Source organism: Myxocyprinus asiaticus, chromosome 4, assembly GCF_019703515.2.
Source record: "Myxocyprinus asiaticus isolate MX2 ecotype Aquarium Trade chromosome 4, UBuf_Myxa_2, whole genome shotgun sequence".
Classification (NCBI taxonomy): Eukaryota; Metazoa; Chordata; class Actinopteri; order Cypriniformes; family Catostomidae; genus Myxocyprinus; species Myxocyprinus asiaticus.
Window position 1 is genome coordinate 17,515,164 of NC_059347.1, and position 23,383 is coordinate 17,538,546.

Here is a 23,383-nt window from a genome sequence, read left to right on the forward strand (position 1 = left end):
AAAATCACAGGACTTAATGACTACAGACCTGTCACCCTGACGTCTGTGGTCATGAAATCATTTGAGAGACTGGTGTTGGCCCACCTGAAGAACATCACTGGACCCTTTCTAGATCCTCTTCAGTTTGCTTATCGAGCAAACAGGTCTGTGGATGATGCAGTCAGCATGGGATTGCATCATATCCTGCAACATCTGGACAGACCAGGGACATATGCAAGGATCCTTTTTGTGGATTCAGTTCGTCTTACAACACCATCATCCCAGCTATACTCCAGAATAAATTACACCAACTCTCTGTTCCCACGTCTATCTGTCAGTGGATTACCAGCTTTCTGACGGACAGGCAGCAGTTTGTGAGACAGGGGAAATTCACTTCCAGCACCTGTACAATCAGCACTGGTGCCCCTCAGGGATGTGTGCTCTCCCCACTACTCTTCTCCCTCTACACCAATGACTGCATTGCCAAGGACCCCTCTGTCAAGCTCCTGAAGTTTGCAGATGACACCACTGTCATCGGCCTCATCCGAGATGACGATGAGTGTGCTTACAGAAGGGAGGTTGAACAGCTGGCTGTCTGGTGCAGTCAAAACAACCTTGAGCTGAACACGCTCAAAACGGTGGAGATGATTGTGGACTTTAGGAGGAACACCCCAACACTGACCCCCCTCACCATTCTAAACAGCACTGTGGCAGCAGTGGAGTCATTCAGGTTCCTGGGCACTACCATCTCACAGGACCTGAAGTGGGAGACCCACATTGACTCCATTGTGAAAAAGGCCCAGCAGAGGTTGTACTTCCTTCGCCAGCTGAGGAAATTCAACCTGCCACAGGCATTGCTGATACAGTTCTACTCAGCGTTCATTGAGTCTGTCCTCTGCACTTCAATAACTGTCTGGTTTGGTTCAGCTATGAAATCAGACATCAGAAGACTACATAGGACAGTTCGGACTGCTGAGAGGATTATTATTTGCCCCCTGTCCCCCCTTCAAGAACTATACACTTCCAGAGTGAGGAAAAATGCGGGAAAAATCACTCTGGACCCCACTCACCCTGCCCATTACCTTTTTGAACTGTTGCCTTCTGGCCGACACTTCAGTGCTCTAAGCACCAGAACCGTCAGGCACAGGAACAGTTTTTTCCCTCGGGCTATCCATCTCATGAACAGATAAATTGCCCCATTGAGCAATAACTATGTTCAATACACAGTTTAGTCTTTCTTATATTTATCCAACACATCCAACCTCTTCTGCCATTTCATTCCTCTGAAAATAATCAAACAAACAAAACCAAAAAAACAAAAACATTTGCACTGTACATAACAGATTTTATCAGATTTGCACTACCCATGTGTATGTGTGTGTGTGTGTGTGTATGTACATATGTGTATAATTAGTTTTATTTTTTATTATTATCTATGTCTTGCTGCTGTTTTTGTATTGTTTTTGTATTGTTGTACACTGGAAGCTCCTGTCACCAAGACAAATTCCTTGTATGTGTAAGCATACTTGGCAATAAAGCTGACTCTGATTCTGATTCTAAACATTAAACACAGGTGGAACAGACTTCTACACAACCCCCTATTTTCCCCCGGTTACTGCTCCCCGTACTGCCACACAGAACATACTGTTCCCTCTGTGTTTAATGTTTAATGGCACTAAGGGGAACACTAACCGGGGAAACATAGGGGGAACAGACTTAAACACAACACCGGTAACTCAGCCCCTTCCGCTATGTACGGCAAGCTGCGTGCGCGGAGTGCACAAAGTGTCCAACATTCCACACTCCATTTTGATGGTTGAAAAAGTGCATCATCCGTGTACTCGTAGTACACTTCTTTTTGTTGCATTTTCTGTGTAAACATACTAGTCGCACTACTTCAAAATGATGTGAAATAGTGCAGAAGTGTGCGGTTTGGGACACACCTATCTAATGTCTTCTAGACTATATACAGATTCTTAAGAAGTTTCTTCTGTTTATATCATGCACTGTTAATATCTTGCAGTATCATTTTATGGTAATATTTTCATCAACAGTATGCTTTAAAATCATTTAATAATCTTCATGATGCGCCTTTTTCGTCTCGTCTTTGTTATCGTTGATGAAATCAAAAAATCCTTCATTAACAAAAGTTTTTGTCAGTGAATTCATTGACGAGATTAACACTGGGCTTTACATAATGTAAAAATACAGTCTAAAGTCTTCCATTGAACTCGTATCAGCCGTATCACGAGTTTCACCTCTTAAATTGTTAAATGTAGTACAGTACAAACATCAATAGTAGATAAAGCACTTGAATAATCATATTAAAATATGCTGGTAATTGGTGGTGGTTTGTTATCAATGTAAAAGCGCTTTGAGTGTATACTGTTAGAAAAGCGCTATACATGTCAAACTAATTTATTCCAAATATGTAAATGAGAGTGTTATTTATCTTCACCAAAGCAAGTAATATTTCATTTTTAAATGTTTAATCATTTAACATGATAATAACAACATAAAAATTGCATGTCATGACTCCGGCTCTGAATATCTTCCAATCATGATCACATAGGCGATGTCCAGGTAACCTCAAATCATGAGATTCATCCGCCAGAACAGTAGTGTCGAAACATGACGGACGCAAAGTGTTTTTCACAAATTGCTTGCAATTTTACATTTCAACCACAGATGTCGCTAGAGGGCACAACATTACATAGTGCAGCTTTAATAATCCTACTATGGCAAAAAAAAAAAAAAAAAAAAAGACTGACTCATGGTCACAGCAACATCATTCAAAAGCAATAGTTTTCAGCCATGATTAATTTAATCCAAGAGTGAAAGTGTCCAATAACAAAACGGTTACTGAGTTTAAGTGAGTAGTATTCAGCTGGCCATGTGATTTTAAAATGGCAGCCCCCATGAGAGCGCCCCTTCCCCATGTAGAATACAACTGATTTTATAAGGTTACTGATATGACTAGAGTCTTCATCTCATGTGAGTGATCATGATTTTATACATATATTTCAAAATTACAATTAATTTCTTTAGGAGTAAAACTTTTTTTTAATGTAGAAAAAATTACTGAGTGTACATTTTAAATAGTGTAAAGTATTAGAGATGTTACTTTTCACACTATTTACTCCAGTAAATATTTCTCTGGGTATGTTTATTTTTGAAATTCAATTTCTGTTCAGGCACAGCAGCCTTGCCTGAATGTATGTCAGTGTGGGTTTATTGTGTTCACTTGTTTACCCAACAGCTATTACAAAAAATGTGATGATATTGAAATTTTTGTTTGGAGGTTTGAAGAGAAATTACATGTAAGATTAAACTACCTCAGGTTTTAAAAAGTGAGTATGAGTATGCACCAGTTTTCCCTGTCTCATTTTAACCCTTTACACTAACAAAGACCTGTTCATGTTGTGCTAGCATTCGTCTTGATCATATGACACATAGCATTATGTAAAAGCAATAGTTTTTTGTTGCAACTAGAAAGGCACTTTTCGCTGCCTAGATTCATGTAAAATAAAACCGCTTTTAATAGAATTTGGTTATGACTGTTGATGAATGTTCATTTCATATGAATGCACATGATTTGAAACAACAATTTCCAAAAGTACAATTTACTCTGGGGCAATTATTATTTTATTTAATGAAGAAAGAAATACAGAGTGCACATTTGAAGTGATGCAATCATGCAACTATATTTAAGTTTCAGCTGTTTATGCTGCTTAATTATATATGCTACCCACATTAGAAGACTCTACTACATAAAAGAAATGTAAATGTACAAATATAAACAGGTTGAAGGATGTCAACATTAAAGAATTCTTTTCTTTTCTAAAGTGTGTTGTCCTTTGTCTCAGCATTTTCTTTTTATAACTTTCAGTTTTGACAGCGATTTAAAAACCAAACTGCTTCAGCAGGAGTGCCACTTTACTTGGTCTCTAAGAGAAGAAGACTTTAATCTCTTTGATTTACTGAATCGCCTGGAGGAACAGATTCGGTTGGAATCTGGCAAGGCAAGAGTAACACGAGCTTACAGCAGTTTAGGATTTATTCATTACCTCCATGGCAACCTACAGGAAGCACTCACAAATTTGCAGAAATCTGTGCAGCTTGCACAAGAATACTACAAAGAGAGAAGTGAATTAGTTCTTATTGTCACCTATGGGGACCTTGCTTGGTTGCACTATCATATGAATGAATTCTTTTCATGTGCAGAATATTTGAGACAGTTAGATAGGATCCATGAAACATTTTCTAACCTCCCTCTAGAGGTGCTCAGAGAGAAAGGTTGGGCTTTTCTTAAATTCTCTCACAAATATTACAGTGCTGCAAAAGAATGCTTTAGGCAGGCCCTTGAATTGATCCCAGATGACAGTGATTTAAATACAGGCTATGCGATTGCACTGTACAGGACTACAACTGAGACCACTGACTCGCAACACTCACCAACAATACAACTCCAAAAAGCAATAAAGCTCAATACAGATGATGCTGTTCTACATACTGAAAAGTGCATAAAGATAGTGATTTCTGCTCTTTTGAAAGCTCCTGAAAACCCACATGTCATTAGATATGCAGCAAAATTCTTTCGTGAGTTGGAATCAGTGGACATGGCCATAAATCTACTGAAAAAAGCACTGCAGCGTTCCCCATACTCAGCCTTCATGCACCATCCATTAGCTATGTGTTACAAAAAGAAGAGGCATATAGCAGATCCTGATGAAAGTCAGCAATACTTGAAAATGTGCATTGTTCATCTAGAAAGAGCTGATTCTCTAAGGCCCTCATTCATTATCAATATGGCAGATCTGGCACTACATTATGGACAGGATGGTAGGATCTCAGAAGCTGAGAGACTTTTCGAACAAGCATTTAAAGAGGCAAATTACAGAAAGGAGCATCTGCAGTTTGTTTATTGTTCATATGGCAAGTACCAGCGCTTCACCAAACGATCTGAACAACTAGCCATACAGAACTTCATGCAAGGTCTGAGGCTGCAGCCTGAATCAGCAGAAGGCAAAATGTGTGAGTGGAGCCTGGAAAAGGTTGCTGAATATCGTATTAAAAGGCTGAAAGATCCTAATGACAGTACGGCTTGTTGCATACAAGGATTCATTCATGAAGTAAGGGGTGAAACACTCAAGGCTGCAGAGTTCTATGAGAGAGCCTTAACGAATGAACTTGCTGTCAGTAAGTACAGTTTTTCTATTGTGCCACACTCCCTAAATAGTTTTGCACATTAAGCAACACATATGAGCATTTTGAAAACAGAGATTACAGAAAGCTTTGAGGGGGTGGGGAAATTGCTGCACTATTAGCTTCGCAAAACTGTGATTTTTTCAAACAGGTTTCCCAATCACTCCCGTGGTCTGCCATTGGTCTGTTGTCTCTACAAGAAAGTAAACAATGACAAAAATGACACAGCTTGCTTAGAGTTAGTTATTATTTTAATTATTATGTTATTAGCATGGACAAAGAAAGTAAATGTAATTAGACATTCATATGCACCTTAAAAATGGTCACATTTCATTAATGAATGGTAACACTTAAGATTCCTAATAATAATTTCTTCTCAGTTAACTCCTTTCTCTTTCTGCTTTAATACAACTTGCAAAATGCATATTATTTAGGAAGATTGTGTATATGTCTTAAATAGGTGAAAGCATTCTTCTCACAGAGATCAGGATTTGGCTCATGGGCTTCAAAGAAACAGGAAAATCTGTTGGTGATCTGCTCTTTAAAGAAGAGTCATGGATTTGTGATGAAGGGCAGTTTGACAATGGCAGACTTAAGACTGTCAAAGGGAAATTGCTAGAGAAAAGTGCGCACTTGGTAGAGATTGACATTTTCAATGCCAAGAGGATTCTTAAATGGGAAAGACGTGCTCTCACTCCTGGACCTCATGTAGTTCTACTCATCTTTCATCTAGATCATGGGGAATTCACAGACGAGACCAAAGAGATTCTTGAAGATTTAGAGTTTCTTGGAAAGAAATTTTGGAATCATGTCATTGTGGTATTTACAAAAGGAGACTGTGAAATAAATGAATATACTGGAGCTCAGAGAGGAGTACTGGAGTGGATTCGTGAAAAATGTGGATACAATTGCCACATCTCTGGCTATGCACCAGAAATTAACAAGAGGATTGAGCTTTCAGAGAGGATGGAAAGGATGATCAGCAGAAATAAATCAATGCATCTGCTTTTACCAGAGATTTCAGATGGAGCTTCTCAATCCCCTTCAGAGGACTTGAGAGTAAGTCATTTATTCATTGCTTTAATGATGCTTCATTGGTAATCTCATTGCAAAAAAAAAAAATCGGTATTTTGTCCATGTCTAATTTGAAATAAAATTCAGTTTATAGAAAAGGTTTTCAAAATGCATTATTTATTTATTTTTTACAGGGGACAGACAAAAAAGAAGATTGTTTGTTCACTCCTGAGGTCATTGTTCAGGATGGACAAACTAATTACAGGTATTGTGTCAAGATACAGGAGGTGGAAGCCATAAGAGTGTATCCGTTTCCATTCAAATGTAATTTATTTTATTTTATTATCATTATTTTTAAATCAAACAGGCTACAATGCAATCATACAGGCTGGTTCCATTGTGAGTTTACACAGCTTGGTTTTAACATGAAGGGGGAAGGGGAAGTGCTGTACAGCACTGTTATTCAGGAGAGCAACTGTCCAGTCCCCACCAACTGTTACCCAGCAGGACCTCTGTATGACATCAGATGTGTTCAGGGTGAGCTCTCTCACCTCAAGCTGCCACACTGTGAGACCTCCATTGGTGAGTCAGCGTATGAAGCACATTTTTTAGGTTAACTTTTTTTTTTTTTTTTTTGTGTATGTTGAAATAACCAAGTAGATTCCATAGCAAAATACAGTAATTTCTTCCCTGAAATTTCTCTCATTTATTTATTTATTTATTTTAATCACAGAGGATGCCCACCACTGCCTGTCAGTTATACATTACTCAGGCCTTATTGTTGAGGTTCTGAACCCTGAGAATATCTCAAGGACACATGTGACAGTGAGCATCCCGGGAACATCACGATTTACACTTTCCAAGATAATAAACTGGTTTAAGGAAAAGATAATTGGACAAGTGATTCTGATGTACATTCAACCAACACACACATTGCATGTGTTCCTTCAACCACTCAATGTGGACCCCAGAAAAGTAAAGTTTAAAGAGTTTTCTATGTGTTCATTCAGCTTTAAGTTGAAATGTGTCATTTCTGCACCACTGGTAATAGCAAACAGAATTTTAAAAATAATGACAGGATTCATAACCGGTTTCCCCAACACTACCCCCATCTGCCACTTGCCAGGCGGTCCTAGCCTAAACTTTTGCTGTTGGTTGAGCCAATGTTGCTAATAACCTCAACAACTCAAGCAAACAGAGCAACGTTTTAAAAGCATCACAGAGCTGTAACGTTTACACTTTACAAGAAATCAATCTAAATGGCATAGCTATAGATGTCTCTACAGGAAGCTGTGATAAGAGATATAATATTTTATAATAAAAAATGACACATATCACCTTAAAGCTGAAGTGTTATTTTTTTATTTGGGATGATTTTTAAACATTCACTTTTACCTTATGCATTAAGGTGGCTGAGTGTGATAATTATACACTGGTCCGAACAACCTGTGATTGCACACTTAAATATAACAGTACATACAGCATGTCCTGTGATCTTGTAGAGGAACATGGACTTTCAGAGAAGCCAATAATAAAGATACAACCAAAGGTCAGTATGAATAAGCACTAGACAAATCTCTCATTCAATCTGAAAAATTCAGTACAAGAGAGTTGTTTTCATGTTTTGTCTTTATTTTGAATGAACTTATGAATTTAAAAGAATCTTGTTATGCATTTGTTACTTTAGTGCTCTTGAATCAACTGTCTGATTTAATATCTCTCTCTGAAAAGTTAACCCTTGAATATCTTTTTCCTTTGCAAGAGCAAACAATTTCAATGCACTTTTAAGAACAGACATCAATACAATCCAACATTTGAAATATTCCTGCCAGATGATGTGATGAATGTGAATTTACGTCTCATAAAGGAAAATCCAGAAAAAGTCAAAGTTGTGTGGGACTGTGAAATACGCCTTGAAAGTAAGAATTACTGTTTGTGTTTTGCTAAAGTTGTGGAAAGATTATAATTTCTGAAGTAAATTATTGATCTGACTACAAAGTAAATATTTATGGGAATTATAGACATTGGGTTTTATTCATAAGCAGAACAATTTTATATGTAAATTGTTTATAAATCTATTTGTATGTAAATTTCTACATGCAAGTCGATAATTTATGAATGAGAATTTTTCTAAATACAGTTTGTACAGAAATTCATTCTGCTCCTGTTTAATTAATAAGACCCATTATATATTAACCTTCAAACTGGCAAACAAGACTTATGTCATATAGTGCGCACACTGTGCAGCTCATTAGAAATCATTAAAGGGCCCTTACTTACATGAACATGCAAACAAGATACAATGTAAAATATGCTTTCTGATGATTTAAATCTAGCAAATAACTAATATTTCCTGTAATATTTGCTCTAGTAGTCTAGTAATCATTAACTAACTGTTAACTAATTTGAAAATGGAGAAGAAATAGACCAACTTTTTTTTTGTATCTTACAGATGTAAAAACCAAATTGGTCAGTGAGCAATGTAAGCAAATGCATCAAGTTTGGTAATAGTAATCATTAACAAACTGTTAACTGACTTAAAAATGGAGATGAAATAAACCAACTTTTTTTTTGTATCTTACAGATGTAAAAAATAAATTGGTCAGTGAGCAATGTAAGCAAATGCGTCAGGTTTTGTAACAGTAAGATGTATTTTAGATTTTTAGTGGACCAAATCATCTTTTGTCAATAACTGACATTGTTTTCTCATATTTTATAATTTCTCATTATAGACATACTGTAAATATACTGTACAATTGTTAAAAATGTATTTTACCTCTACAGGTGTATCCTTTCTGAAAAACAACAGAAGTGTCATCGTTCAAAAGGTTGTAAACGTGAATTCTGTTTTAGATGGCATTGCTGCCTCTGGCTTTATTCACCAAGAAAAGCTGAGTGAAATCAATGCACAGAAATTAAATCAGGATAAAATTAGGGCCATATATGATTTGTTGGTAGTACCTGGATTTGCTGAACTTTTTTTCAGTTTGCTTAAGCAAAATGAAGCACAACTTGTAGCAAGTCTGATGCCCAATAAATCAGCAGACAAGTTTAGTTAGGACAACCAAAGTATGTGAGAGAACAAGCCAGTATACTCTAATGAACAGAGAAACTGATTCTTGTGAACAGAAACTGGTTCTAATTCATGTGGTATGTTAAACTTTTTATAATATTTTTACAGTATGTACTGTGATTATTGACTCAGGCAAGATGATCATAAAGTCATATTGTAAGATATTACTGTATAAGCTTACTTTTATATATAGCAAGATTGAGGCCACATCCATGGGTACTGGTGAGAGGGGGGCCAACCATTAAAAAATGTGTCCCTGGCCCTGTGAAAGAGACGACACTGATGAAATGACTTTGAATGAGCAATGAGCAGACATATAGGTCCTCTCAGACATTTTTGCTATAATATGTAAAAGGCCACAATATATTGTTAATGTGTCCACAAGATGACCACTCAAGATTGTGATGCCCTTAAATAAATTTTTACGACTAAAGCATAAAAATTTATCATTTGGACAGTTACTAATTAGAGTTGAATAAAGATCATTTTAAAAAAATCTTTCTGCATGAATGGTTCATGTGATCACTAAGAATAACAACCAAAGACAACTAAAACCCCCAATGGTTTAGCGCTGTTCATATATATACACACAGGTGCATCTCAAATTAGAATGTCGTGGAAAAGTTCATTTATTTCAGTAATTCAACTCAAATTGTGAAACTTGTGTATTAAATAAATTCAATGCACACGGACTGAAGTAATTTAAGTCTTTGGTTCTTTTAATTGTGATGATTTTGGCTCACATTTAACAAAAACCTACCAATTCACTATCTCAAAATTAGAATACATCATAAGACCAATAAAAAAAACATTTTTAGTGAATTGTTGGCCTTCTGGAAAGTATGTTCATTTACTGTATATGTACTCAATACTTGGTAGGGGCTCCTTTTGCTTTAATTACTGCCTCAATTCGGCGTGGCAAGGAGGTGATCAGTTTGTGGCACTGCTGAGGTGGTATGGAAGCCCAGGTTTCTTTGACAGTGGCCTTCAGCTCATCTGCATTTCTTGGTCTCTTGTTTCTCATTTTCCTCTTGACAATACCCCATAGATTCTCTATGTGGTTCAGGTCTGGTTAGTTTGCTGGCCAGTCAATCACACCAACACCATGGTCATTTAACCAACTTTTGGTGCTTTTGGCAGTGTGGGCAGGTGCCAAATCCTGCTGGAAAATGAAATCAGCATCTTTAAAAAGCTGGTCAGCAGAAGGAAGCATGAAGTGCTCCAAAATTTCTTGGTAAACGGGTGCAGTGACTTTGGTTTTCAAAAAACACAATGGACCAACACCAGCAGATGACATTGCATCCCAAATCATCACAGACTGTGGAAACTTAACACTGGACTTCAAGCAACTTGGGCCATGAGCTTCTCCACCCTTCCTCCAGACTCTAGGACCTTGGTTTCCAAATGAAATACAAAACTTGCTCTCATCTGAAAAGAGGACTTTGGACCACTGGGCAACAGTCCAGTTCTTCTTCTCCTTAGCCAAGGTAAGACGCCTCTGACGTTGTCTGTGGTTCAGGAGTGGCTTAACAAGAGGAATACGACAACTGTAGCCAAATTTCTTGACATGTCTGTGTGTGGTGGCTCTTGATGCCTTGACCCCAGCCTCAGTCCATTCCTTGTGAAGTTCACCCAAATTCTTGAATAGATTTTGCTTGACAATCATAAGGCTGCGGTTCTCTCGGTTGGTTGTGCATCTTTTTCTTCCACACTTTTTCCTTCCACTCAACTTTCTGTTAACATGCTTGTATACAGCACTCTGTCAACAGCCAGCTTCTTTGGCAATGAATGTTTGTAGCTTACCCTCCTTGTGAAGGGTGTCAGTGATTGTCTTCTGGACAACTGTCAGATCAGCAGTCTTCCCCATGATTGTGTAGCCTAGTGAACCAAACTGAGAGACCATTTTGAAGGCTCAGGAAACCTTTGCAGGTGTTTTGAGTTGATTAGCTGATTGGCATGTCACCATATTCTAATTTTTTGAGATAGTGAATTGGTGGGTTTTTGTTAAATGTGAGCCAAAATCATCACAATTAAAAGAACCAAAGACTTAAACTACTTCAGTCTGTGTGCATTGAATTTATTTAATACACAAGTTTCACAATTTGAGTTGAATTACTGAAATAAATGAACTTTTCCATGACATTCTAATTTATTGAGATGCACCTGTAATTTTATTTATTTATTTTATATGCTGTGAGGCAGTCTCCGTTAACCCAATTTTTTTTAATTTTATTTTATGGCCTTATGTGTTTTAATGTCTTTTTAATGATTATTGTTTGTTATGTATTTTTATTGTACTCCTGGCTACATTCTGTTGTAACGTTCTGATATAACTAAATCAAGTACTACTTATAATAAAGACTCAATTTCCCATGAGCCTCAGTGAGTTTAACCTCGGAAGTAGAATGAGCTCCAAGTGTGGCCAGTTGTGTTTCGAAAACTGGTTAATTTTTTATTTTATTTTATTTTATTTTTTACTAAAATGAGCTATTTGGATATATAGATCACACTTGAGGAAACCAAAGAGAAAGACTAAGTAAGTTAAAATATGATTTGTGTTTTTATAATTTATCCATCCCTTTAATATTGCTTATTAGCGTCAGTGCTATCCGGCAGGTCTCAAGTTTGTTTTAGTTCCCTATTTATAACATTTTAAAACAGTTTCTTATTTTTCCTGGGAGTATGTTTAAATGTGTGTCCTGTGCTGGTCGTCACTTACTATAGTTATTGACGTCATTTGGATAGTCCGTGTACTGTTTTGTGAAATTACACACAATTTCCATCTGAGCTGCATATTTACATGAAGTCTTAAAAGTCAGTTTTAGTTTTTTTTAATCAGCATCGTGTACAGTGTTTCCACATTGTAATGAGTTTCTGCGTTCTCCTTGAATTCTGCTGTTAGTGTGATGTTATTGACGTGATGTGGTTAGTGACCATAGTCTAACATTTCACAGTGTACTGTTTGGCAAAGCCTCATATTTCAGATGTTAATGTATAAAAACTGATTTTAAGCAACTTTAGAAATTTAGTCCATGATTCTGTTGTTGTACTGCTGTCGTAGTCAATCCCTCAGCTGAGTTCATACTCTTGTAATTAATTATTGTTTATCTGCCCAAACGAGAGATTTCTGAATCTTTGAAATCTTGACTGAAATAAAGCTTGATTTGTTATTTTATTTTTTTTATAACATTTGATGTATGATGTAGTAGGCCTGCTTCACTGTATTAATATCGTGTTACATAAATACATTACAATTTAAATAGCAAATCAGTTTTGCATTACAGTAATTAAAAATATATCTTTGTCATATTTATTGTTTCACAGTAAAGAGTGTGGGGAGAATGTGTTTGTCACAGAATGCAAAAAAAAAAATAAAAAAAATCTTAATGATCTTTTCACAGCCTTCATGGTCTTTAAACAAAATATCAGGGATACAAATACAGTGCTGTGAAAAAGTATTTGCCTGATTTCTTCTATTTTTGTGTATTTTTCATACTAAATTTTAGATCTTCAAATGAGATATAACATGAAACAAAGTAAACACAAAATACTGTTTTCAAATATATATACTTTATTTACGCAAAAGTTATCCAACACCTTTACCACCCATGTGAAAAACTAATTGCCCCCTTAAACTTAATAGCAGGTTGTGCCACCTTTAGCAGCAACAACTGCAACCAAACGGTTCCAATAACTGGAAATCAGTCTTTCACACACTGTGGTGCAATTCTGGCCCACTCTTCTTTGCAGAACTGCTTTAGTTCAGCCACATTGGAGGGTTTTCGAGAATGAACTGCCCGTTTAAGGTCCTGCCACAGCATCTCAATTGGGTTCAAGTCTGGACTTTGACTAGGCCACTCCAGAACTTTAATTTTGCTTTTTTGAGCCATTCAGAGGTGGACTTACTCCTATGTTTTGGACCATTGTCTTGCTGCATAAATCAGTTGCTCAGCTTCAACTCACGGACTGATGACGGACGTTCTCCTTTAGGATTTTCTGGTAGAGAGCAGAATTCATGTTTCCCTCAATTATTACAAGTCGCCCTGTCCCTGAAGCAGCAAAGCATCCCCACATCATCACACTATCACCACCATGCTTGACCGTAGTTATGATGTTCTTTTTGTGGAATTCTGTGTTTGATTTATGTTAGATGTAACGGGACCCCTGTCTTCCAAACAGTTCCACAGAACATTCTCCCAAAAGGTTTGAGGATCATCAAGGTGTGTTTTGGCAAAATTCAGATGAGCTGATAATGTTCTTCTGGGTTAGCAGTGGTTTTTGCCTTGCCACTCTTCCATGGATGGCATTTTTGGCCAGTGTTTTTCTGATAGTGGAGTCATGAACAGTGACCTTTATTGATGCAAGAGTGGCCTGCAGTTCCTTGGTTGCTGTCCTTGTGACTTCCTGGACATGTTGTCGCTGTGCTCTTGGAGGAATTTTGGAAGGTCGGCCACTTCTGGCAAGGTTCACTACTGTGCCAAGTTTTCTCCATTTGGAGATAATGGCTCTCACTGTGGTTCTTTGGAGTCCCAGAGCCTTTGAAATAGCTTTGTAACCCTTCCCAGATTTATGTATTTCAATCACCTTTTTCCTCATTTCTAGAATTTCTTTTGACCTTGGCATAGTGTGCTACTGGGTGAGACCTTTTAGCCAACTTCATGCTGCTGAAAAAGTTCAATTTAGGTGTTGATTTAATTGAACAGGGCTGGCAGTAATCAGATCTGGGTGTGTCTAGTCCAACTGAACCCCATTATGAATGTAGTTTCATAGATTTGGGGATTTAGTAAATAAGGGGGCAAATACTTTTTTCACACAGGCCCAGTTGGTATTGGATAACTTTTTTGCTTCAATAAATAACATTATAATTTAAAACATGTATTTTTTGTTTACTCAGATTGCCTTTGTTTTACGTTAGATTTTGTTTGAATTTTTGAAACAATTTAGTATGAGATATACACAAAAAAAAAAAAAGAGAGAGAGAGGAGAAGAAATCAGGAAGGGGGCAAATACTTTTTCACAACACTGTTATATATAAGCAGATACAAATAATCAGTAATTAATGGCTTATTGTGGCCTCTACCGATAACAAATAATTTGACTTTTTGCTTCATAATACTTGGTTATAAATTATGTTTTCTAGTTCTGTGGGAAATTCTGTGCATTGGAAATCCATTTTGGAATTATATAGTGTAGTATCAGGTCAATAACAGCAGTTTGTTGAAGAATGTGGCTTACATTTGTACTTCAGGCATGCAACTGGATGTGCATCCTAAGAACTTAAGAACATTTAAGGAATAGTTCACCCAAAAATGAAAATTCTTTCATCATTTATCACCCTCATGCCATCCCAGATGTATATGACTTTATTTCTTCTGCTGAACATAATTGAAGATTTTTAGAAGAATTTCTCAGCTCTGTTGGTCCTCACAATGCAAGTGAAGCTCCAAAAATGACATTATTCAGCATAAAAGTAATCCATAAGACTCCAGTGGTTAAATAAATGTCTTCAGAAGTGATTTTGATAGGTGTGGGTAAGAAACAGATCACATTCACATTCTTCTGCTTGTGTTTTTGGTGATTCACATTCGTCATGCATACCGCCCACTACTCGGCATAGTTTAATTAATAATTTATGTTCTGCAGAAGAAAGTCATACTCATCTGGGATGGCATGAGGGTGATAAATGATGAGAGAATTTAAATTTTTGGGTGAACTATTCCTTTAACATGCATGAATACTGGAAGTGGTTTACAGTGTGGAAATTCATCTGAATTTGTCCTAATATCTAGAAATTAGTGACACTGTTCCTGTAATGTGCTTCTGTGACTTTTTTCCTGTAGCTTTTTTTTCAAGATGGCATCAGGCATGGGAGAACAAGCACATGGTAGCAGGGCTTCCCAGGAAGACACAGCCTTTGACATGACCACAAGTGAGAAGGTAACACACTGGGCCATCGTTACAGTAAAAAGTCATTTTTCTGAACTGTCTGTGGCTTTGCTGTATATCATAGATTTTCACATGCAAGTTACATTTCCATTTTATTGGCAAATGTGACATCTGACCATTTGGCATGGATTACATTTGTCCAACAGGTTGTGGAACTGCTAAACCAGGCTGCTCTCATCTCCACTGAGGAAAAACTTATTATTCTCAAACAGGTTTTGACTTCCCTTGCTAAAATTCTCAAAATTCTCTTGTAAAAATACAAATCAGACGTTTATGTTTACATGATTATGTAACTTTGTTCCGTATTCTTTTATTATTAGGTGCAAGAATTGATTATCAACAAGGACCCTTCATTGCTCGATAATTTCCTGGATGTAAGTGTAATACCATTTTAACTTGTGAGGCGAGGCAGAAATTTAATAGCTTACTTTCTGCTTTTATGCATCCTCCACAGGAAATCATCGCATTTCAGACCGATAAGTCAATTGAGGTCAGAAAGTTTGTAATCGGATTCATTGAGGAGGCATGGTGAGTTTTGGCAGGTCTTTGTTTTAGCAAAAGGCTACTTGAAATTATATTCTACAAACCCGATTCACACCACATCCATTTGTGGTGTCAAATATGATCAAAATCAGATTTTTTTAATATGCTTTTCAGCCTGAATGATCAGATTCTATTTTAAAGGAATATTTCGGGTGCACTATTCCAAGTAAAGCTCAATCGACAGCATTTGTGGCATAATATTGATTTCCACAAAAATGTATTTTGACTTGCCCCTCCTTTTCTTTAAAAAAAAAAGTACAAATCTGGGTTACAGTGAGGCACTTAAAATGGAAGTGAATGGGGCCAATTTTTGAACGTTAAAATATTCACTGTTTCAAAAGTATGGCCACAAGACAATATGTGTGTTAACATGATTTTATTTACTAACCTTTTCTGTGTAAAGTTATAGCCAATTTTACAACTTCGTTGCCATGGCAATGTAATGTCAACAAAACCTAAAACGACTGTAAAAATAAAGATTTTAACAACCCTACAGCTCAAATAATACATGAGATTTAACAGAAGAATTAAAGTAAGTGCTTTTATAAAATTGTATAGTTCACATTTCTGCATTTTAAACGCATCAAAATTTGGTCCCATTCACTTCTATTGTAAGTGCCTCACTGTTACCTTGATTTTTGCTTTTTTAAAAGAAAAGGAGGTTGAGTCTAAATTATTTTTTGTGGTAATCAACATTATGCCACGAATATTTTCGCTTAACTTGTATTGAACCCGTAATATTCCTATAAGTAGTTTTTTGCCAAATTTCCATTTTCCATCCACTCTTTCTACAATGACAACTGTCACTTATCATTACAATGGGAGCCTATATTGATTTACTGTATATTGAAAATGGATCTGATTTCATACTTTCAATATGTCAGTGCAGACAGTCAGTCTGCTGTGAAATTGTGTGCAATGTGAGCAAAGTTACAATTCTTACAAAGGCCACATACAAAAACCATAAAGCGTTCGTGATCACTTCCCTAAGAGCTGTTTCTGCGTCTTTTATATGCAGTAAAAGAGACAATGAACTTTTGCTGAGGCTGATTGCCAATCTGAACATGCTAATGAGGGACGAGAGTGTGAATGTGGTGAAAAAGGCAATTCTGACACTCACTCAGCTGTACAAAGTGGCTTTACAGGTATCAGCCATTTTCACTGACAGTGTTCATTGTTTGGCCGGGCTGATATTTTTACATGACTAGTCATGGAACATGCTCTTTATTTGTTCTGTTAGTGGCTGGTACGCACTAAGATTGTCTCAGACATGCAGGAGGCATGTTGGGATATGGTGACCCAGATGAAAGAAGATGTTTTGGCATTGCTGGATTCTGAGAATGACGGAGTCCGCACTCACGCCATCAAATTCATAGAGTCCCTCATCATCACTCTGTCACCAAGGGCACCCGACTCCGACACACCCAAGAAGCAGGAAGGGGACATAAGCCTGGACAAAATCCCCAAAGATCACACATATATTCGTTATGGTGAGCACATTTTTAAGAATTGTTCACCCAAAAGTTAAAATTCTTTCGTCATTTACTCATTGTCATGTCTTTGCAAATTCTTCAGTGTTCTGTGATAAGCAGAAGGAGAAATGTTGAAGTATGTTCCTTTTTTTTTTTTTTATATATATATATAACTAAAGTGAATAGGAACTCGGGCTGCCGACCTCCAAAATGACAAAAAAGCATCATAAAAGTGGCACTAAAGTCAGAGCCATAGCCTAGTGGGCAGTGCTCTGAGATATGGTGTAGTAGCATCAGGGGCGACCCTTGTTCGGGTCCTTTCCCGATCCTGTTCCCCCTTATCTTCCCTGTCGCTTCCTGTGTTAGTCTCCACTTTCATATCAAATAAAGACAAAAAGAATGCCAAAAATATTTTTTTAAAAAGTGACACCAAAAATGATGGTAGAATTTTTTTTTTGTTTCTTACAGAGACCATTTTCATTTTCTCCTTTTGCATCCTTTGTCATCTTCTCTTGTCTTCCTCACCTCTTCCTGCTCTCAGACACCTTATGTGAGGAGGGGAAGTCTGCTCTGGAGCAGCTGTTAAAGTTCATGGTGCACCCTGCCATCTCCAGCATTAATCTAACCGCTGCACTGGGATCACTGGCCACGTTGGCCAGACAGCGGCCCATGTTCATGTCTGATGTGGTGCAAGCCTATGAGACACTACATGGTGAGTTCAGTGTGCACACACCTCTTTAGTAATACTGATTACTGTGTTTAGGTGTTCTTGCTAAGACAAGGCTTGGGGGTTGTTCTAAAACCCTAAAGTAATAAACTTTGGTGTGTAATACATCCCACACTGTTTAAGCCATACTTGAGGTGTACTATTGTTTTTCCAGTCAATCGGACAAACGATTAGAATGATGAAACAGTGTAATATTCACATAGACTTGTATTGAAGCAACAGAATATCATAGACACTTTAGGGTGATTTCTTTTGACTTGGTCAAGAAAGCAACAACACGGAGTGACCTAGCAACCACATAGCAATGAGCAGTTACCTACCATCGGCATAGCATCACCCTGGCAACCACACACAACACCCTTGCATCATGATGGCAAGTTGGCATGTGCAGAAATTGAAATAAATAAAATAATATAATTATTTCATTATCATTTCACATGTGTACCAGATTATTTCACATTTTTTTAGCTTTAAGACTTCATTGTAAATGCCTACTGTTCTGATTGGCTAACTTCATGCAGCCCTGTCAAATACAGCCATATTTGAAACTCAGTTGTAAGAAAATGAACAACAAGCTCCACAACATTATAAAACTAAATTTCAGGGTTTACACATAATGTACAAAATGCAAACATTATACAATCCATGGTGATGTTGGGTGCTTCAACCGGCCTAAGCAGAGACGCTGGTCTTCACAGGAGCAACATCTCACACATCTTCTGTGTTTGTTTGCACACAGAACTGCATGTGTTTCTCCCAGTCAGTGGCAGCAGCAGAATGAGACACATTTTTAAAAGTTGAGCTTGTTCCGCTCTTAAAAACAATTAAAGACATCCATCTAGTGCGTGTTTACAAAAGACCATCAATTAAATGCAGCACAGATGGGTGCAAAAACGGTCCAGGATGCCTTCAAAACAGCAAGACACAGTGCAGCTGAATTAAATAGAACAGAGGTCTCCTTTTTATAGTTATAACTTGACATTGTATCTTTTAAAAGCGGCACAAGATACATGATAACGGTTGAAGTTGTTCGTCTTGTGCATGTTTATGTAGAAAACATTTTAATCCAGATAAGCACATAAAGGTGTCCAGTGTAAGTCCCCTTTGAATGAATCTCCCATGACCGGCACTCTCTCCTCTTCAGCTGCGTGTCTGAGCACCAGTGGGCGGGGCCAAGGGTGCAATGATGAAAAATAGGCATTGATGTCTTGCTGGAGGCAGTCATATGCAGATATGTTTGGTCCTTGTGATGTCACAAGTTCCACAAATTCCAAACGAATGTTTCTAGAGCCTGGTTTAAATAAGTGCTCTTTTTCTTTTAAGGAAGTTTTCAGTTCTGAAACTTTTATAGTACAATGACCTCCTTTATGTCAAAAGATACCTCATGGCATGACACTTTTAAATGTGATTGATTTGTGGTGAAGTATACATACAAAATGGTGCATTGACATTGTATAAAATGTTTTTTAGCCTCTTTTTCTGTACTCCTCAGCTAACCTGCCCCCGACTCTGGCGAAGTCTCAGGTGAGTAGTGTGCGCAAGAACCTGAAGCTGCACCTGGTCTCTGTGCTGAAGCACCCCAGCAGTGTGGACTTCCAGGGCCAGATCTCCACTCTACTGCTGGACCTCGGCATGTCTCAGAGCGAGATCACCCGCTGCACCCCTGCCACTGCACCGCCCCGTAAAAGACTCCATAATGAGCCTTATGTTGAGGGCAAGAGGATCAAAATAGGTGAGTTTTAATGAGCTGGGTGGGTCAGTAGAGAGAAGTTGTCATATTCTTCAAATTGCAAGACCCCATGAAGCTCAGAATTGGATCTATAAGCTAGTGTACTCTGAAAAGTGGTGACAGACAGGGAACAGGCTTTTTACACATTTTTGTCCAATAAAATTCTCTCTAGAATGAAAATGTCCCTCCCCCTAAATTATAGTCAAAATTATTTTGCCAGGCTATTTACAAAAAAAGAGGTATGTGCCCGTCAATATTTTCCGCTCCAACTTCCTTTTTCAGTTGGAAACGCGACAACATATTTAACACATTTCATGACATATGCAACCTGGATAGAAATATATTTGTAATAGTAACTGTTCAGCCTTGAAACAACAAACTATTAACATAAATCTAATTCCAGGTCAATTGTAACTTTACTGTTGGGGTGTTTTAAAAACACTTCATCCATCACTATGTGAGTTATTTGCTTTCAGTTTACATGGAAGGGAAATAATATAGGGATGTGCACAAGTAATAGATGAATCAAGGACTCATTCAGCTTTAAATATTAGACTAGTGAAAACACTACTTGAATATTGCAATTTGATTTTCCTTTGTGCCTTTGCCTGCCATGGAAAGCTTCTTTCATCTAAATCTTGCCGTCACAAATCTTACATTATGTAAAAGTAATCGCTTCAGAAGATTTGGAATCTATGTTTCTGTGTGTGCAAATGTCTTTGTCATTTTTTTCTCTGGATTTTGTTGTTTATGTATAGTACTCATTTTTTCATTAGAAAAACAGCTTTGGAGGTTGAACTTAAATTCTAAATTTAACAATTCCGCATTTTGTTATGTGTTAGAGAATTAGAGTACAAAATTACTCGGAATGCCCATCCCTAAAAGAAAGCGCTTTTTGTGATTGCAGAGGCTGCTGTAGCAGAGGATGATGAAGATAAAGATGAACCAGCTCCAGTCATCACCCCAAAACCCTCCTCCTCCGTTGGCACCCAATCAGCTATTGACCTCACTGCAGAGTTCCTGTTGCCTCTGCTTTCCCCAGAGAACGTGGCCAATCTGGTGTGTACTGTGGCTTAGTCTTTTTTGGTGCTGTAAAAACCAAACAAACCTCAAATTAATAAATAGTTAACTACTCTCTTGGCCAACATTAAAGGGGTCTTGTTTTAAAGCTTAGAAGCTGGATTTCTAGATACATAAAGGCAATATGGCCAACTCTTAAAAGTTCTTTTTTAATTTGCTTACAAATTACTAGAATTGTTCTGTTTCATATCTTGTGACATATGTTCATCATACAGATCGGAATGGTCTCGACAAGTAGAATACAACAAACATAATGTTTCCCAAAAAGGCCACTCAATACATGTTGAGTGAAAACGCATAGAGTTAAATATAAATTGTAAACAGATGTGGCTTTTGTCCCATTTTTGCTTGTAACTTCATGTAGCATAAACAGAATAAAAAAGCAGCAGATGCTCCCAATTAAAACGAGTCCAAATGAAATGTGAGACAATGCATAGATCTTCAGATAATCTTGGAGGAAATGTGAAGCCACCTCAGATTTTTATATTATTTTAATACCCTGGGGGAGGTCTCTGTATTGCACAGCTGTTGTGGTCTGCATAGACACAATGCACTCCGGTAGTTGAATTTTTTTGAGAGGTGATTGTCAGACTACGGCATAAATGAGTTGCACTGGTCCTACAGTGTAAGTTCGACACAGAAGTGTAAATCGGCCTTAACATGCCTCTCATGTCTTCTCTTCATGAATATCTTCCTGATCTATGTTTCCTCTTAATGCAGGTGCTCATTAGTATGGTTTACCTGCCTGAAGCGATGCCGGCCTCTTTCCAGGCCACCTACACACCGGTTGAATCTGCAGGCACTGATGCCCAGATCAAACATTTAGCCCGGCTGATGGCCACACAGATGACTGCAGCTGGCCTGGGACCAGGTGAGGAGATGATCATTTAGAAGGAAGAGAGAGGTTGGAGCCTAGTAGTTAACACATGTTCCAATACTTTTGAGTAATCGTGCTCGTGCAGGTGGCACAAGTTTGAATGCATTTGGACATTCTCCCCTCTCTCGTCTTGCACAGGGTTGGAGCTGTTTAAGGCTCGGGAAGAAGTGAAGGAGGAAGAGGGAGGAGTGGGTGAGTCCAGCTCCAAAGATCCTCTCATCATCCGCAAGCTGTCTGCAGTGTCCCTCGGTCAAGCCATCTCAGTGGTGGGAGCCTACAAGATCCCTGTCACTGAAGAGATCCCTCAGATCAAGAAACTTCCAGAGCCCATACTGCCCACCACACAGCTTAAGTAAGAACCCCATTATACAACATACACAGATGAATGCATACAAGCACACACACACACACCACTGTGCACTGAGTATTATGTTATATATTTATTATTATATTATAAATAAATTTTAGTTTTGTTCCAAAACTTTGTGAGCTGTCTGCTGCCTACGTATGTATAGCAAATTTTCGAAGGTCTTTTTAACTTGTCTCAGTGCTCCTCCACAAGATGCTGAAAAAAACCGCAAGGCACGGTGCAACGTTCAAAGATGTCCATCTAGTGCATGTTTACATAGAGAAACAGCGGCCAAGTTGCGACTCTCAATTGTTTTCAGTTTGCCATTAGCATGTTTCTAAATTAACATGATGTTCTTATAAGCATAATACATCACACACACAAATATTAGGCATTTCTCTCAACTTGTCCACCCTGATAGATTTTTTTTTTTCACTGAGCTTGTTGTAACGCATTCGGGAAGCACACTCGTTGTGAAGTAAAGCGGAGCCGGAGCTACTGTTCTGCTTAAGCAAAACTTGAGTGTCGAGCATCTTTAAAGGAAAAACCCTGGCATTATATCTTCGATGCATCATTTATTAAAGTTCAAATCATAAGGAAGCAGCTCATGCAAATAACTACAAACTCCGAAACTGGCATTTTTCGGGCAGTGCAGTTTTGCAGCATTCAGCTTAGAACAGCCCTTGTGTCAGGAGCATTAGGCTGCCTTGAAGTGCTGACTAGGAAGGCTGCTCTCTGTGGTTTGGAACAGAACTCTTCTTTTTGTTCTAACTTTGAGACACTGGTTTGATCATCTTTTACTGATCATCTCTCTTTATTTTATTTTCCACTAACCCTCGTTTAGAGCTCCTGGTGCCAGTGGTAGAAAAAAGGTGTTCAAACTGGCAGATGTGGTGCAGCCCTTTTCAGACGCTCATATAGAGAAACTGACCAACATGGCCATCAAGCGAATCCTCCAATCAGAAAAGATCATTGCACAGAGTGGAATGTCTCATGTGAGTCAGCTTTCAGAGATACGTTCCATGTATACTGTCTCTCCGTTATTATAAGTCCTCTTACCATGTTTTACGCTTCTTAGGTCCGTGTGAAGCTGCTTGCTCGGTTGGTAACTCAGTTTGACAGGGGGAAGAAGAATGACTTGTTACAGTTTGTCTTGGAGGACATGCGCAGCAGATGTGAACTGGCCTTCTCTCTGCTGTACCACGAGTATAATGAATTCCTGAGTCAGGAGCCCTCGGGCTCTCTGGACAGCTATGAGCACTGTCTGTTCACACTTCTCTCAGGCCTGCAGGAGAAACCTGAGCAGAGAGACGGGTGAGGCACACTTTCATAATACTCTTGATGTTAACCTTGGCAGTCTTAAAAGCAATAGAAAAAAAAGCTTTGCAA

General features: G+C 37.9%; 2 protein-coding genes across 3 annotated transcripts in view; both read left to right on the top strand.

The window, feature by feature from the left end:
* The first annotated feature begins 2,554 nt into the window (after nt 1-2,554).
* On the top strand, nt 2,555-8,941 carry LOC127439705 (uncharacterized). The gene is made up of 9 exons (XM_051695968.1): nt 2,555-2,562; nt 3,869-5,178; nt 5,645-6,243; nt 6,393-6,463; nt 6,566-6,780; nt 6,932-7,173; nt 7,607-7,747; nt 7,961-8,117; nt 8,931-8,941. The coding sequence occupies exons 1-9, from the start codon at nt 2,555-2,557 to the stop codon at nt 8,939-8,941; spliced, it is 2,754 nt and encodes a 917-aa protein (XP_051551928.1).
* Nucleotides 8,942-11,670: 2,729 nt separating this feature from the next.
* LOC127431812 (symplekin-like) overlaps nt 11,671-23,383 on the top strand; it is a 30,328-nt gene continuing 18,615 nt past the window's right edge. For both annotated transcript variants that reach the window (XM_051682393.1, XM_051682385.1), the window contains exons 1-14: nt 11,671-11,807; nt 15,112-15,208; nt 15,364-15,429; nt 15,538-15,591; nt 15,672-15,745; nt 16,779-16,905; nt 17,001-17,250; nt 17,774-17,944; nt 19,452-19,691; nt 20,596-20,747; nt 21,489-21,639; nt 21,784-21,997; nt 22,839-22,989; nt 23,073-23,308. In XM_051682393.1, coding sequence (XP_051538353.1) covers nt 15,125-15,208; nt 15,364-15,429; nt 15,538-15,591; nt 15,672-15,745; nt 16,779-16,905; nt 17,001-17,250; nt 17,774-17,944; nt 19,452-19,691; nt 20,596-20,747; nt 21,489-21,639; nt 21,784-21,997; nt 22,839-22,989; nt 23,073-23,308 — 1,970 coding nt within the window. In that variant the 5' untranslated portion in view covers nt 11,671-11,807; nt 15,112-15,124. The remainder of the gene's footprint in view (nt 11,808-15,111; nt 15,209-15,363; nt 15,430-15,537; nt 15,592-15,671; nt 15,746-16,778; nt 16,906-17,000; nt 17,251-17,773; nt 17,945-19,451; nt 19,692-20,595; nt 20,748-21,488; nt 21,640-21,783; nt 21,998-22,838; nt 22,990-23,072; nt 23,309-23,383) is intronic.